The 15,865-nt window shown below is 47.6% G+C and overlaps 1 protein-coding gene across 8 annotated transcripts in view; it reads right to left on the minus strand.

The window, feature by feature from the left end:
- The window catches only part of QRICH1 (glutamine rich 1), a 71,311-nt gene that overhangs the window by 30,069 nt on the left and 25,377 nt on the right, over window positions 1-15,865 (minus strand). For all 8 annotated transcript variants that reach the window (XR_012431130.1, XR_012431131.1, XR_012431132.1 and 5 more), the window contains one exon: window positions 534-1,565. Coding sequence is in view for 5 of the 8 variants with exons in the window: in XM_015445876.3 (XP_015301362.1) it covers window positions 534-1,565 (1,032 nt within the window). In the remaining 3 variants the exon portion in view is untranslated. The remainder of the gene's footprint in view (window positions 1-533; window positions 1,566-15,865) is intronic.

Genomic DNA, 15,865 nt, shown 5'->3' on the forward strand with positions numbered 1-15,865 from the left:
AAGCCTCCCAATGGTTATCACTTTTAACAGGCTCATTAAGAGATATTTTAGCTTTTCTAATTCACCCACACTGTGTGCCCAAAGATGAAAAACAGAACAAAGAATCTCACAGCCTCTCCAGTGATATTTGTAATCTATGTGATAAACTACAAGTGTTTCGCTAGAACCATTTACTTATGATACAAGGAAGCAGCACCTGGGACACACTTGAGGTATCCCATTCATCTACACCTATAACTTTACTCTTCCTGAGAAGAGATTACAAAGAAGTGTCCATGGTACTTAAACCCAAAATCTCTCCAAAACTCCAAAGCAATTCCTGGTCATCTCATTTACTTCCATGTACCAGGATAAACCTTTTTTTCTGTTGCACAGCCTCAAGTGCTGTTTCTCCCCCTCTCCTCCCAAATACTAAATACTGTATCACTGTAAGAGTAACAGCAGTAAATAAGCCAGAGGTTGCCAGGCAAGCTCTTTGCGCACTGGGCCCTGAGGGACCAGGCTGCCTGCCCTACTGATAAGTCTTCACTTACTGAACAAGTAACCTGGAGCTGCTGCTGCTGCTGCTGTGGTGGTGGTGTCTGTTCCTGGGGAGTTTGCTGCTGCGGCTGCTGTTGGGGGTCCCATATATGGACAGTTTGAGCCGTATTCTGGTAAGTGCCTGCCACAGCCTGCACAGCCACTGGAATGTGGATGTTGCCATTCATGAACTGTGCTGGAAAGAGAGAGTTTGCAAGGGTCTGCACTACCTCTTCATGGGAGTTTTTCACTACAGATGTGGTGCCCACCATCTTCTCCTTGTCATCCTCCAGCTTAACAGCTGCCAGGGCCGTGGGTGAGCCACTGACGTGAACTGCGTTGTAGGCTTCCTGGGGAATGGCAATGTGGGTAATGCTCTGCTGCTGAGGGTCCCCCCGGGGCTGGGCAGAATAAACAGGGATGGTCCAGGTTTCTCCTGTAGGGCTAGTAATGGTCCCAGTGGCACTGTACAGGTGGGCACTGTCTACTGTCAGTAAGTCTGGCCTCAAAGACACATAACTCTGCTGCTGGCCCTGTGGAATGGCCAGCACGGTGGCCACCGGCTGCCCTGAGATGGCGTAGGACACAGTGATGGGCATGTCCACTTTGCGCTTCTTCACTGGCTGGAGGACACTGGCTGTGCCAACCCGCCGCTCCCCTTCCCGGGGTGAGCCCTGCTGGGATGGTGGTGGGGAAAGGGCACCCACGGTCTGGATTTGGATCTGCTGACCACCAGCAAGAGACTGGCCAGCCACCAGCTGAGCCTGGATTTGCTGATGTGGGATGTGCTCCTCCGGGATTTCTGCAGCCTGGATCTGCTGGGCCGCTTGCACGTGCTGCACCTGGATCTGAGCTGCTTGCAGCTGCGAGGGACTGGGACTCTGCAGAGACGGGGTCTGAATGGAGGGGGCTGCTGACTGTGGTGCCTGGCCTTGGATCTGCACCTGGACCTGGATGGGTTGCTCAGTAGGCTGGTGAACGGTGAGCTGTGGGGAGAGCTGCTGAGCCGAGACCTGTTGCGGAGACTGCTGTACCTGCACCTGGACCTGTAAGCAACAAGATTCATCAGTGAGTGAACCAGGCAACACTGAAAATCCAGCATCCAAGGAAGGTAAAAAAAGAGATCCCAGACAGGGGCCCTGCACAATGTGAGAAAACACTGGCATACTCAAGGCTTCTGAGGACATAATACGTAAAACTAAATACAGAATTGTCCAGCAGCACATTACAATCACAGGGACATGTATCCACCCCAGAGAGCAAGCAAGACAATTAACTAGGGTCTAACAAGGAAGTATCAAAACTTTTTTTTTTAAAAGATGGACTTTCTCTGTTGCCCAGGCAGGAGTGCAGTGGCACAATCTCAGCTCACTACAACCTCTGCCTGCCAGGTTCAAGCGATTCTCCTGCCTCAGCTTCCAGGAGTAGCTGGGATTACAGATATGCTGGAGTCTATTATCAAAACTTTGTGTTTTTTTTGTTTTTTTTTTCCCAGACGAACTCTCACTCTGTCGCCCAGGCTGGAATGCAATGGTGCGATCTCAGCTCACTCACTGCAACCTCCACCTCCCAGGTTCAAGCAATTCTTGAAGCGTCAGCCTCCCGAGTATCTGGGAGTACAGACATGTACCACCACATCCAGCTAATTTTTGTACTTTTAGTAGAGATGAGGTTTCACCATGTTGGCCAGGCTAATCTTGAACTCCTGACCTCAACTGCTCCACCCACCTCGGCCTCCCAAAGTGCTAGCGCATTGCAGGCGTGAGCCAAAACGGCCAACATTTTTATTTTCTTTGAGACAGAGTTTTGCTCTTGTTGCCCAGGCTGGAGGGCGATGGCATGATCCTGGCTCACCACAACCTCAACCTCCCGGGTCAAGCAATTCTCCTGCCTCAGTCTCCTGAGTAGATAGGATTACAGGCATGCATCATGACGCCCAGCTAATTTTGTATTTTTAGTAGAGACGGGATTTCACCATGTTGGTCAGGCTGGTCTCGAACTCCTGACCTCAGGTGATCTGCCCGTCTTGGCCTCCAAAAGTGCTGGGATTATAGGCGTGAGCCACCACGGCCGGCATTTAAAAATTTTTTTTGAAACAGAGTTTCATTCTTGTTGCCCAGGCTGGAGTGCAATAATGCGATCTCAGCTCACCGCAACCTCCATCTCACAGATTCAAGCAATTCTCCTGCCTCGGCATCCTGAGTAGCTAGGATTACAGGTGCCCACCACCATGCCCAGCTAATTTTTCTATTTTTACTAGAGACGGGGTTTTGCCATTTAGCCAGGCTGGTCTCGAACTCCTGCCCTCAGACGATCTAACCGCCTTGGCCTCCCAAAGTGCTGGGATTACAGGCGTGAGCCACCACAAGGGGCCCTTTTTTCCTCTAAAGACAGGGTCTTGCTCTGTTGCCCAGGCTAGAGTACTGTGGTGAGATGATAGGCCACTTTAAACTTCAAACTCCTCAAGTGATTCTCCCACCTCAGCCTGCTAAATAGTAAATAGCTAGGACTACAGGTACACCACCACCACACCCAGCTAAATTTTTTTTTTTTTTTTTTTTGAGATGGAGTCTCGCTCTGTTGCCCGGGCTGGAGTGCAGTGGCCGGATCTCAGCTCACTGCAAGCTCCGCCTCCCGGGTTTACACCATTCTCCTGCCTCAGCCTCCCGAGTAGCTGGGACTACAGGCGCCCGCCACCTCGCCCGGCTAGTTTTTTGTATTTTTTAGTAGAGACGGGGTTTCACCATGTTAGCCAGGATGGTCTCGATCTCCCGACCTCGTGATACGCCCGTCTCGGCCTCCCAAAGTGCTGGGATTACAGGCTTGAGCCACCGTGCCCGGCCAATTTTTTGTTTTTTTGAGACAGTCTCACTCTGTCACCAGGCTGGAATGCAGTGGTGTGATCTCGGCTCATTGCAAGCTCCCCCTCCTGGGTTCAAGCTATTCTCCTGCCTCAGCCTCCTGAGTAGCTGGGACTACAGACGTGTGCCACCATGCCCAGCTAATTTTTGTATGTTTAGTAGAGTTGGGGTTTCACCATGTTGGCCAGAATCGTCTTGATCTCTTGATCTTGTGATCCGCTCGCCTTGGCCTCCCGAAGTGCTGGGAGTACAGGCTTAAGCCACCATGCCTGGCCATTTTTTTTTTCTTTTCTGCTTTGAGATGGAGTTTTGCTCTTGTTCCCCAGGCTGGAGTGATATGGTAGTCGCAGCTGCATCCCGGGTTCAAGCTATTCTCTGGCCTTAGCCTCCCAAGTAGCTGAGATTACATGTGTACATGAGCCCCACACCCAGCTGAGATTTTTCTTTTTTTGAGATAGAGTCTTATTCTGTCGCCCAGGCTGGAGTACAGTGGTGCAATCTCGGCTCAGTGCAACCTTCACCTCCCAGGTTCAAGCGATTCTCCAGCCTCAGCCTCCCGAGTAGCTGGGACTACCAGCATGTGCCACCACACCCAGCTGATTTTTTGTATTTTTAGTAGAGATGGCGTTTCACTTGTTAGCCAGGATGCTCTTGGTCTCCTGACCTCATTATCCGCCCACCTCCCAAAGTGCTGGGATTACAGGCGTGAGCCACCACGCCCAGACCTAATTTTTTTTGTTTTGTTTTTTTTTTGAGACTGAGTCTTGCTCTGTCACCCAGGCTGGAGTGCAGTGGTGCAATCTCGGCTCACTGCAAGCTCTGCCTCCCAGGTTCATGCCATTCTCCTGCCTCAGTCTCTCGAGTAGCTGGGACCACAGGCGCCCACCACCACAACCGGCTAATTTTTTGTATTTTTAGTAGAGACGGGGTTTCACCGTGTTAGCTAGGATGGTCTCGATCTCCTGATCTCGTGATCCACCCTCCTCAGCCTCCCAAAGTGCTGGGATTACAGTCGTGAGCCACTGCGCCCAGCCCTAATTTTTGTATTTTTAGTAGAGACAGCGGTTTCACCATGTTGGCCACGCTGGTCCCAAACTTCTGACCTCAGGTGATCCACCAGCCTCGGCCTCCCAAAGTGTTGGAATTACAGGCATGAGCTGCCCAGCCCCCAGCCTGATTTTTTGGACAGGAGTCCCCAACCCCGGGGCCAAGAACTAGTATTGGTTCGTGGGCGGAACGATACAGCACAGAGGTAAGCAGCAAGTGAGCATTACTGACTGAGCTCCACCTGTCAGATCAATGGTGGCATTAGATTCTTATAGGAGCACAAACCCTGTTGTGAACTGCAAATGTGAGGGGATCTAGGCTGCATGTTCCTTATTAGAATCTAATACCTAGCCAGGCGCAGTGGCTCATGCCTGTAATCCCAGCACTTAGGGAGGCGGAGGAGGGCAGATCACTTGAGGGCAGGAGTTCAAGACCAGCCTGGCCAACATGGTGAAACTCCATCTCAACTTCTATTAAAAATACAAAACATTAGCCAGCCATGGTGGTGCATGCCTGTAATCCCAGTTACCCAGGAGACTGAGGCAGGAGAAGAGCTTCAACTCAGGAGGTGGAGGTTGAAGTGAGCAGAGAGAGCACCACTGCGTCTCAGCCTGGGCAACAGAGTGAGCCTCCGTCTTTAAAAACAAAACAAAACAAAACAAAAAACTAATGCCTAATGATGCGAGGTGAAAGGTTTCATCCCAAACCACCCCCTATCAATGTCTGCGGAAAACTGTCTTCCACAAAATGAGTACCTGGTGCCAAAAAAGGTTGGGGACCACTGCTTTAGAGTGCTTACTTAACATGTTTGCTTTAATGGGAGAGGCATTTAAATAAACAGAATCCCAATAATTTAATCTGAGCAATATTACCATAACCTGGATGACAAGTTTCTGATAACAATGCAGTTACTGTCTTATTATGTCAGCATGCAAAACAGCATAAAAAAATACATAGCATGCAATGTTTTAAAAACAGCTTTAACCATCAGACACATAGATAAATTACCCTAATCACAGGTAGGAATTAGAAAGGTAGAAAACAAGAAGGCAGAAAATGAGGCCAGGCACAGTTGCTCATGCCTATAATCCCAGTGCTTTGGGAGGCTGAGACAGGTGGATTCCTTGAGCCCAGGAAACTGAGACCAGCCTGGATAACATGGCAAAACCCCATCTCCACTAAAAATACAAAAGTTAGCTGGTGTGGTGGCGTGTGTCTGTGGTCCCAGTTACTCGGGAAGCTGAGGTGGGAGAATCGCTTTAACCCAGGAGGCAGAGATTGCAGTGAAGTATGATTATGTCACTGTATTCCAGCCTGGGAAACAGAAACCCTAACACTAAAAAAATAAAAAAAGAAGGCAGAAAATGAGAATGAGGGGCTCTATCTAATAACAGCAAACACATGACAAAAGATAACCAAAGATGATACTAAAACTGCATAGCCACATGCAAAACAGTCAAAGTGGACCTCATCCTCCTATCATACACACAAAAAAAGGGAAAGGTTGTGAATAAATATTTCTTCAAAGAATATACGCAAATGGGGCCAGATGCGGTAGCTCACGCCTGTAATCCCAGCTCTGTGGGAGGCCAAGGTGGGTGGATCACCTGAGGTCAGGAGTTCGAGACCAGCCTGACCAATATGGTGAAACCCTGTCTCTACTAAAATACAAAATTAGACGGGCATGGTGGTGCATGTCTGTAATCCCAGCTACTTGGGAGGTTGAGGCAGGAGAACCACTTAAACCCGGGAGGTCGGGGTTGCAGTGAGCCAAGATCACACCACTGCACGGGCAACAAGAGTGAAACTCCATCTCCAAAAAAAAGAATATATGTAAATGGCCAAGCAGCACATAAACAGTTGCTCGATATCACTACCTATGAAGGAAATTCAAATCAAAATCACAATGAGAAACCACTTTATATCTAATAGGCTGTAACTAAAAAAGACAGATAACAAGTATTGATGAGGATATGGACAACTTGAAACTGCTGGTGGGCATGTTAAATTGGCCAGACACAGTGGCTCATGCCTGTAATCCCAGCACTTTGAGAGGCTGAGGCTGGCAGACCATGAGGTCAGGAGTTCCAGACCAGCCTGGCCAACATGATGAAACCCTATCTCTACTAAAAATACAAAAATTAGCCGGGCATGGTTACATGCACCTGTAATCCCGGCTACTCGGAAGGCTGAGGTAGGAGAATCGCTTGAACCTGGGAGGCAGAGGCTGCAGTGAGCCGAGATAGCGCCACTATACTCCAGCCCAGCCTAGGACAGAGTGAGACTCCATCTCAAAATAAATAAATAAATAAATAAATAAATAAAATAAAATTTGGTATAGTAGCCTTTTGTTTTGTTTTGGGAGGCAAGGGCTTGCTCTGTTGCCCAGTGGTGGAATCTCAGCTCACTGCAACCTCCACCTCCCTGGTTCAAACAATTCTCGTGCCTCAGCCTCCTGAGTAGCTAGGATTACAAGCATGCATCACCATGCCCAGCTAAATTGTGCATTTTTAGCACAGACGGGGTTTCACCATGTTGACCAGGCTGGTCTCAAACTCTTGACCTCAAGTGATCCACCTGCCTGGGCCTCCCAAAGTGTCAGTATTACAGGTGTGAGCCACTGTGCCTGGCCTGAATTATACATTTCAAATGGGTAACTTATATCTCAATAAAGCTGTCACTAAGTATATTAAAAAAAAAAAAAAAAAAAAAAGGCCAGGCACTGTGGCTCACACCTGTAATTCCGGCACTTTGGGAGGCCAAGGCTGGTGGATCACGAGGTCAGGAGACTGAGACCATCCTGGCTAACACGGTGAAACCCCATCTCTACTAAAATACAAAAAATTAGCCGGGCATGGTGGTGGGCGACTGTGGTCCCAGCTGCTGGGGAGGCTGAGGCAGGAGAATGGTGTGAACCCGGGTGGTGGAACTTGCAGTGAGCCAAGATCACGCCACTGCACTCCAGCCTGGGCGAGAGAGCGAGACTCCATCTCAAAAATAATAATAATAATAATAAATTTTTAAAAAGCTCAGGTTTTGACATCACAGACTTCAATGTGAATACGTCCATTGATGCTGCACTTTTCTGCCTGTGAATCCATGGGGAAATTTAACCTCTAAACAGTTTCTTCAGGTATAGTATAAAAGGGGAGAATTTCTACTTCCCTACAGTGTTGTGGACATAAAATAGTATTTAATTACAGATCATAGGTGCTCAAATAAGTAGGTTTATTATTTCTCTCCATGGAGTCAAATATTATTTCCTTGCACCAGTGGTTCTCAAAATATAGTTTCCATGCCAACAACAGCAGCAGCATTCAGGCACTCAGAAATACAAATTGTCAGGTACCACTCCAGACCTACTAACTCCGAAATTCTAGAAGTGGTTTTATCAAGTACTCCAGTGTAATTACATGGTCAAATTTAAGAACTAGGGCTATATGCCAAAGACATAAGAGGAAACTATGTAGCCAACTACTGCAGAACAGCAGTTTTCAAGATTTCTTAGTCAAAGCTTGAATTTGGGGCTGGGGGTTGTGGCTCACGCCTGTAATCCCAGTACTTTGGGAGGCCAAGGCCGGAAGACTGCTTGAGCCCAGGAGTTCAAGATCAACCTGGGCAACACAGTGAGATCCCTACGTTTACAAAAAATTTTTTTAATTACCTGGGCATGGACACACACCTGTAGTCCTAGCTACCTGGGAGGTTGAGGAAGGCGGATTGCTTGAGCCCAGGAGATTGAGGCTGCAGTGAACTGTGAAAGTGCCACTGAACTCTAGCTTGGGCAACAAAGTGAAACTTTGTCACCAAAAAACTTGAATTTGGTCAAAAAATTATTGAAGACCCAGAAGAACTTGTTTACATAGGTCATATCTAGCAATATTTACTTGTACTTTAAATTAAAACTAGGAATTTAATTTTTTTAATTTTTTTTTTTTAATTTGAGATTGAGTTTTGCTCTTGATGCCCAGGCTGGAGTGCAATGGCACCATCTCGGCTCACTGTAACCTCTGCCTCCCGGGTTCAAGCGATTCTCTTCCCTCAGCCTCCTGAGTGGCTGGGATTACAGGCATGTGCCACCATGCCTGGTTGGTCTTTTTTTTTTTTTTTTTTTTTTTTTTTTTATATTTTTAGTAGAGATGAGGTTTCTCCATGTTGGTCAGGCTGGTCTCAAACTCCTAACCTCAAGTTATCCGCCTGCCTCGCCCTCCCAAAGTGCTGGGATTATAGGCGTGAGCCACCATGCCCGGCCCTAATTTTTTTTTTTTTTTGAGACAGAGTCTCAGTCTATCGCCTAAGCTGGAGTGCAGTGGTATGATCTTGGCTCATTACAACTTTGGCTTCCCAGGTTCAAGCGATTCTCCTACCTCTGCTTCCTGAGTAGCTGAGATTACAGATGCTCACCACCATGCCTGGCTGTTTTTTTTGTTTGTTTTTGTATTTTTAGTAGAGATGGGGTTTCCCCATGTTGGCCAACCTGGTCTTGAACTCGTATCCTCAAGCAATCCACCCACCGCAGCCTCCCAAAGTGCTGAGATTACAGGCATGAGCCAACCCGCCTGGTCGAAAACTAGGAATTTTAAAAATAGTAAATCATGCTGGGCGCGGTGGCTCATGCCTGTAATCCCAGCTCTTTGGGAGGCTGAGGTGGGTGGCTCACAAAGTCAGGAGATCAAGACCATCCTGGCTAACACAGTGAAACTCTGTCTCTACTAAAAATACAAAAAAAAATAGTTAGGCCAGGTTGCCAGGCGCGGTGGCTCACGCCTGTAATCCCAGCACTTTGGGAGGCCGAGGCGGGCGGATCACAAGGTCAGGAGATCGAGACCACAGTGAAACCCCGTCTCTACTAAAAATACAAAAAATGAGCCGGGCGCAGTGGCGGGCGCCTGTAGTCCCAGCTACTCGGGAGGGTGGGGCAGGAGAATGGCGTGAACCCAGAAGGCGGAGCTTGCAGTGAGCCAGGATCGCGCCACTGCACTCCAGCTTGGGCGACAGAGCAAGACTCCGTCTCAAAAAAAAAAAAATTAAAAAAAAAAATGGCCGGGCGTGGTGGCTCAAGCCTGTAATCCCAGCACTTTGGGAGGCCAAGACGGGTGGATCACAAGGTCAGGAGATCAAGACCATCCTGGCTAACACGGGGAAACCCCGTCTCTACTGAAAAATACAAAAAACTAGCCGGGCGAGGTGGTGGGTGTCTGTAGTCCCAGCTACTTGGGAGTCTGAGGCAGGAGAATGGCGAAAACCCGGGAGGCGGAGCTTGCAGTGAGCTGAGATCCGGCCACTGCACTCCAGCCTGGGCGGCAGAGCGGGACTCCGTCTCAAAAAAAAAAAAAAAAAAAAAAAAAAAATTAGGCCAGGCACGGTGGCTCACGCCTGTAATCCCAGCACTTTGGGAGGCCGAGGTGGGCGGATCACGAGGTCAGGAGATCGAGACCATCCTAGCTAACACAGTGAAACCCCGTCTCTACTAAAAATAAAAAAAAAAATTAGCTGGGCGTAGTGGCGGGCGCCTGTAATCCCAGCTACTCGGGAGGCTGAGGCAGGAGAATGGCATGAACCCGGGAGGCGAAGCTTGCAGTGAGCCTGGAGGCGAAGCTTGCAGTGAGCCTAGATCACGCTACCGCACTCCAGCCTTGACAACTGAGCAAGGCTCCGTCTCAAAAAAAAAAAAAAAATTAATAATAATAATTAGCTGGGCATGGTGGCGGGTACCTGTAGTCCCAGCTACTCGCGAGGCTGAGACAGGAGAAAGGCATGAACCCAGGAGGCGGAGCTTGCAGTGAGCCGAGACAGAGCCACTGCACTCCAGCCCAAGTGACAGAGTGAGACTCTGTCAAATAAATAAATAAATAAATAAATAACAGTAAGTCTTTTTAAAAATCAGATAAAGCCAGACACAGTGGCTCATGCATGTAATCCCAGCACTTTGGGAGGCCAAGGCAGGCAGGGTCACATGAAGTCAGGAGTTCGAGGCCTGCCTGGACAACATGGTGAAACCCTGTCTGTACTAAAAATACAAAAATTAGTCAGGTGTGGTGGTGCATGCCTGTAATCCCAGCTAATTGGGAGGCTGAGACAGGAGAACTCGCTTGAACCCACGAGGTGGAGGTTGCAATGAGCCGAGATCGCATCACTCATGCCAGCCTGGGGGACAGAACAAGACTCGTTCTAGAAAACAAACAAACAAACAAAAAACCACATAAAGCCGTTATATGTTAACAGAAATAAATAACATATTCTTATGAAAAATGACTATTTGCCAAAATAATTATAATAAGAATTGCATTGTTTTACATTTTTGGAAACCTGTTTTTTTTGGGGGGGAGTACAATGACGTGATCTTGGCTCACTCAGCTCAACGCAACCTCTGCCTCCTGAGTTCAAGCAATTCTTCTGCCTCAGTCTCCCAAGTAACTGGGATTACAGGTGCACACCACCATATCCGGTTAGTTTTTGTATTTTTAGTAGAGATGGGTTTTCGCCATGTTGGCCAGGCTAGTCTCGAATGCCTGACCTCAAGTGATCTGCCTGCCTTGGCCTCCCAAAGTGTTAGGATTGCAGGCATGAGCCACTGCGCCCGACCTATTTTTGCAAACCTCTTTAGTGGCTGACTTAATATAAGGTAACTGAATTCTCCTATGTGCTTCTGCACTCAATCTGTTGTGCTATCATACATCACACATGGCTCTGCAAAACTCCAGCACATGGTCAGGAGAGAATGAAACTGAAAAAGGCAAATAACATATTGGCATTGTAATAAAAACAGCTTTGACCTTGAGGAACCCTAAAAGGTACTTGAAGGTTACCAGGAGTCTCTCTCTCTTTTTTTTATTTTGAGACGGAGTCTCACTGTGTTGCCCAAGTTGGAGTGCAGTGGCACCATTCTCCTGCCTCAGCCTTCCGAGTAGCTGGGACTACAGGCACCCACCACCACGACCTGCTAATTTTTGTTTTGTATTTCTATTAGAGATGGGGTTTCACCATGTTAGTCAGGATGGTCTCGATCTCCTGACCTCATGATCCGCCTGCCTTGGCCTCCCAAAGTGCTGGGATTTCAGATGTGAGCCACCACGCCCGGCCCCTAGGAGTCTCTTGAAGCACCTTTTGTGAATCACTGCTGGCCAGGAATGGTAGCTCATGCCTGTAACCTCAGCACTTTGGGAGGCTAAAGCGGGCAAACTGCTTGAACTCAGGAGTTCAAGACCAGCCTGGGCAACGTAGTGAAACCGTTTCTACCAAGAATACAAAAAAATTAGCCAGACGTAGTTGTGCGCCAACTGTGGCCCCAGCGACTCAGGAGGCTAAGGTGGGAGAACTACTTGAACTCAAAAGGCAGAGGTTGCAGTGAGGCAAGATTGTGTCACTGTACTCTGGCATGGGTGACAGAGTGAGACCACCATCTCAGAAAAAAATAAGGGTAAGGAAAAAAAAAGAACCACTACTATTGTGTTAAACACATAGTATATTTTTAAATTATAATATGGCTTGCTTAAAACAAAATGTCAAAAATCTGGTTACTATCACTGAATCACAGCTCGTATACTTCATGCTTTACTGTATTTCTTAACTGATTTTTCTTTTTTTCTTGTTGAGACATGAGTCTCACTCTGCCACTTAGGCTGGAATGTGGTGGCGCAATCTTGGCTCACTGCAACCTCCATCTCCCAGGTTCAAGCAATTCTCCTGCCTCAGCCTCCTGAGTAGCTGGGATTACTGGCGCCTGCCACCATGCCTGGCTAATTTTTATATTTTTAGTTAAGACGAGGTTTCACCACATTGGCCAGGCTGGTCTCGAACTCTTGACCTTAAGTGATATGCCCACCTAGGCATCCCAAAGTGCTGAGATTACAGGCATGAAGCCACTGCACCCAGCCGATTTTTCTTCTTTTAAAATGAGTTATCTGATCAACTAATTCATTTTTCTTAGAAATCATTTATCAGGCCAAGTGAGGTGGGTCATGCCTGTAATTCCAGCATTTTGGGAGGCCAAGGTAGGTGGATCACCTGAGGTAAGGAGCTCGAGACCAGCCTGGCCAACATGGTTAAACCCCCTATCTACTAAAAATACAAATATTACCCAGATGTGGTGGTGCGCACCTGTAATCCCAACGACTCAAGAGGCTGAGGCAGGACAATAGCTTGAACCTGGTGGGGCAGAGGCTGCAGTGAGCTGAGAACATGCCACTGCACTCCAGCCTCAGTGACAGAGAAAGACTACCCTAGGCAACATAGCAAGACCTCTGTCTCCACAAAAAGTAAAAATATTAGCCAGGCATGGTGGTGCATGCTTATAGTCCCAGCTACTCCAGAGGGTGAAATGGCAGGATCACTTGCGCCCAGGAGTTCAAGGCTTCACTGAGCTATGATTGTGCCACTCTATTCTCTAGCCTGTAGTCCCAGCTACTCAAGAGGCTGAAGTGGGAGGATCTCTTAAGCATGGGAGGTTGAGGTTACAGTGAGCCTCTGATCACACCACTGCACTCCAGCCTGGGTGACAGAGCAATACTCCATTTCAAAAAAATAAAAAATAAAAAATAAAAAATTGGCCGGGGGCAATGGCTCAAGCCTGTAATCCCAGCACTTTGGGAGGCTGAGACGGGTGGATCACAAGGTCAGGAGTTCGAGACCATCCTGGCTAACACGGTGAAACCCCGTCTCTACTGAAAAATACAAAGAAAACTAGCCGGGCGAGGTGGCGGGCGCCTGTAGTCCCAGCTACTCAGGAGGCTGAGGCAGGAGAATGGCGTAAACCCCGGAGGCGGAGCTTGCAGTGAGCCAAGATCCGCCCGGGCGAGGGAGCGAGACTCCGCCTCAAAAAAAAAAATTAGTTCGGCATAGTAGCTGTAGTCCAAGCTACTCAGTGGGCTGAAGCAGGAGGATTGCTTGAGCCCAGGAAGTTCAGACCGCAGTGAGCTGTGATCATGCCACCGCATTCCAGCATGGATGACAGAGCCAAGCTTGGCTAAAATTTCTTTTTTTGTGTGTGTGATGGGGTCTCTGCTCTGTTGCCCAGGCTAGAGTGCACTGGCACGATCTCGGCTCACTGCAACCTCCACCTCCTGGGCTCCAAGTGATCCTCCAGCCTCAGTCTCCTGAGTAGCTGGGAACACAGGCATGCACCACTATGCCTGGCTAATTTTTTGTATTTCTGGTAGAGATGGGAGTTTTGCCATGTTGCCCGAGCTGGTCTAGAACTCCTGGGCTCAAGCAATCCACTCGCCTTGGCCTCCCAAAATGCTGGGATTACAGGCATGAGCAACCAAACCCGGCCAAACTTGCCTAAAATTTAAATTTTAAGTAGAAAGGAATAAAACTACTCTTGCAGGTACCATATACCACAAACCATATCTCACTAGCATCCCATAAGTTAGAAATTTGTGATAAGACTTTTAGAATTACTTGAATAAGGCAAAAATGCCTCAAGTAGAAAATTATTATTATTTATGATTATTATTTTTTTGACATGGAGTCTCGCTTTTTCGCCCAGGCTGGAGCGCAGTGGCGCGATCTTGGCTCATGGCAACTTCAGCCTCCCGGGTTCAAGCAGTTCTTTGCCTTAGCCTCCTGAGTAGCTGGGATTACAGGTACTTACCACCATGCCCGGCTACTTTTTTGCATTTTTAGTAGAGACAGGGTTTCACCATCTTGGCCAGGCTGATCTTGAACTCCTGCCCTTGTGATCCACCCACCTTGGCCTACCAAAGTGCTGGGATTAGAGGCATGAGCCACCACGCCCAGCCAAAAATTATTTTTTAAAGAAAAAAAGGACGTTTCCTCCAATTACACTTATAACTTGCATTAACAGTTGATAACCTGTGTGGGCGAAGGGACCACAAAGAGCACTCTAAAAGGTTAGCTAAAATACAGATCCATGAGGGGAAAAATTTTTTTTTTTGGAAATAAAGTATTCTCAAGCTATCCTTCCACCTCAGCCTCTTCAGCAGCTGGGATTACAGGTGTATACCACTACACCCAGCTAATTTTATTTTTAGTAGAGACAAGGTCTCACTATGTTGCCCAGGCTGGTCTTGAATTCCTGAACTCAAACGATCCTCCTGCCTCAGTCTCCCGAAGTGTTGAGATTACAGGTATGAGTCACTGCACCCAGCCTATGATTCGTACCCAAAAGGGCAGTAACAATTATCATCAAACTAATGTATCTCTAACTTGCTCATCAAGCTAATGTGAGCTCCAAGTATACATATGTTTATGTGTGTGTTTTGAAGTCTCTAGTCAATTCCCAACCTTTAGTTCTAAAGCTACCCCAGTGGACTTCTACTCTGTGTATCCTCTACTTCTCAGCTTAGGGCACTCTAAGAACTGCCCCACTTTCCCCAAAAGTTCTTTCCTACATGTATTCGTCACCAAATTTTTTTTTTCTTTTTGAGACAGTTTCACTCTTGTTGCCCAGTCTGGAGTGCAATGGCATGATCTCAGCTCACTGCAACCTCGGCTTCCCAGGTTCAAGCAATTCTCCTGCCTTAGCCTCCGAGTAGCTGGGACTACAGGCGCCTGCCAACATGCCCAGCTAATTTTAGTGTTTTTAGCAGAGATGAGGTTTCACCATGTTGGCCAGGCTGATCTCAAACTCCTGACCTCAGGTGATCCGCCCGCCTCGCCCTCCCCAAGGTGCTGGGATAATAAGCATGAGCCACCACACCTGGCCTTTCATCACCTAATTCTGTCTACTTATACTCTTTCATCAATTTCTTAGGTTTAGTAGTTTTTAAATGGTATTCATTTAATCCAGCACTCTTAAAAATGCTTTGTTGTTCTGTTTTTTATAGAGACAGGGTCTTTCACTTTTGCCCAGGATGGAGTGCAGCGGCGTGATCACAGCTCACTGCTACTTCGGACTCCTAGGCCCAAGGTTGCTCTGCCTTCTGAGTAGCTGGGACTACAAGTGCACACCACCATGCTCAACTAATTTTTGTGTTTTTCTGTTTTGTGTTTCCCAGCCTGGTCTCAAACTCCTGGGCTCAAGTCATCTACATACTTCAGCTTCCCAAACATCTGGGATTACAAGTGTGAGCCACCACGCCTGGCCTGGCTAGAATTTTTTATTTTTTAAAAGCATCTTTTTAGTCACTTAGGGAAAACATATTCTTATGATTCTATCACAGTGAATCTGTCTCATGGATGTCATTATATTTATGTTTCTTCTTTCATTTACATAGAGTTTAGGGAGAAAGACGATGTTACTGATCTCGATTAGTGGCTTTTCTTTTTTCTGAGACAGAGTCTGCTCTGTCATCCAGGCTGTGGTGCAGTGGCACGATCTCGATTCACTGCAACCTCTGCCTCCCAAGTTCAAGCACTGATCAGTTTATCTTGAACATAAAGTCTCAAAAATCACTCCAAACTTCAATCCCCAAACTCACTGTCTCTTTTTTTTTTGGGGGGGACAGACTCTCGCTCCGTTGCCCAGGCTGGAG

This window comes from Macaca fascicularis, chromosome 2 (genome assembly GCF_037993035.2).
Source record: "Macaca fascicularis isolate 582-1 chromosome 2, T2T-MFA8v1.1".
NCBI lineage: Eukaryota > Metazoa > Chordata > Mammalia > Primates > Cercopithecidae > Macaca > Macaca fascicularis.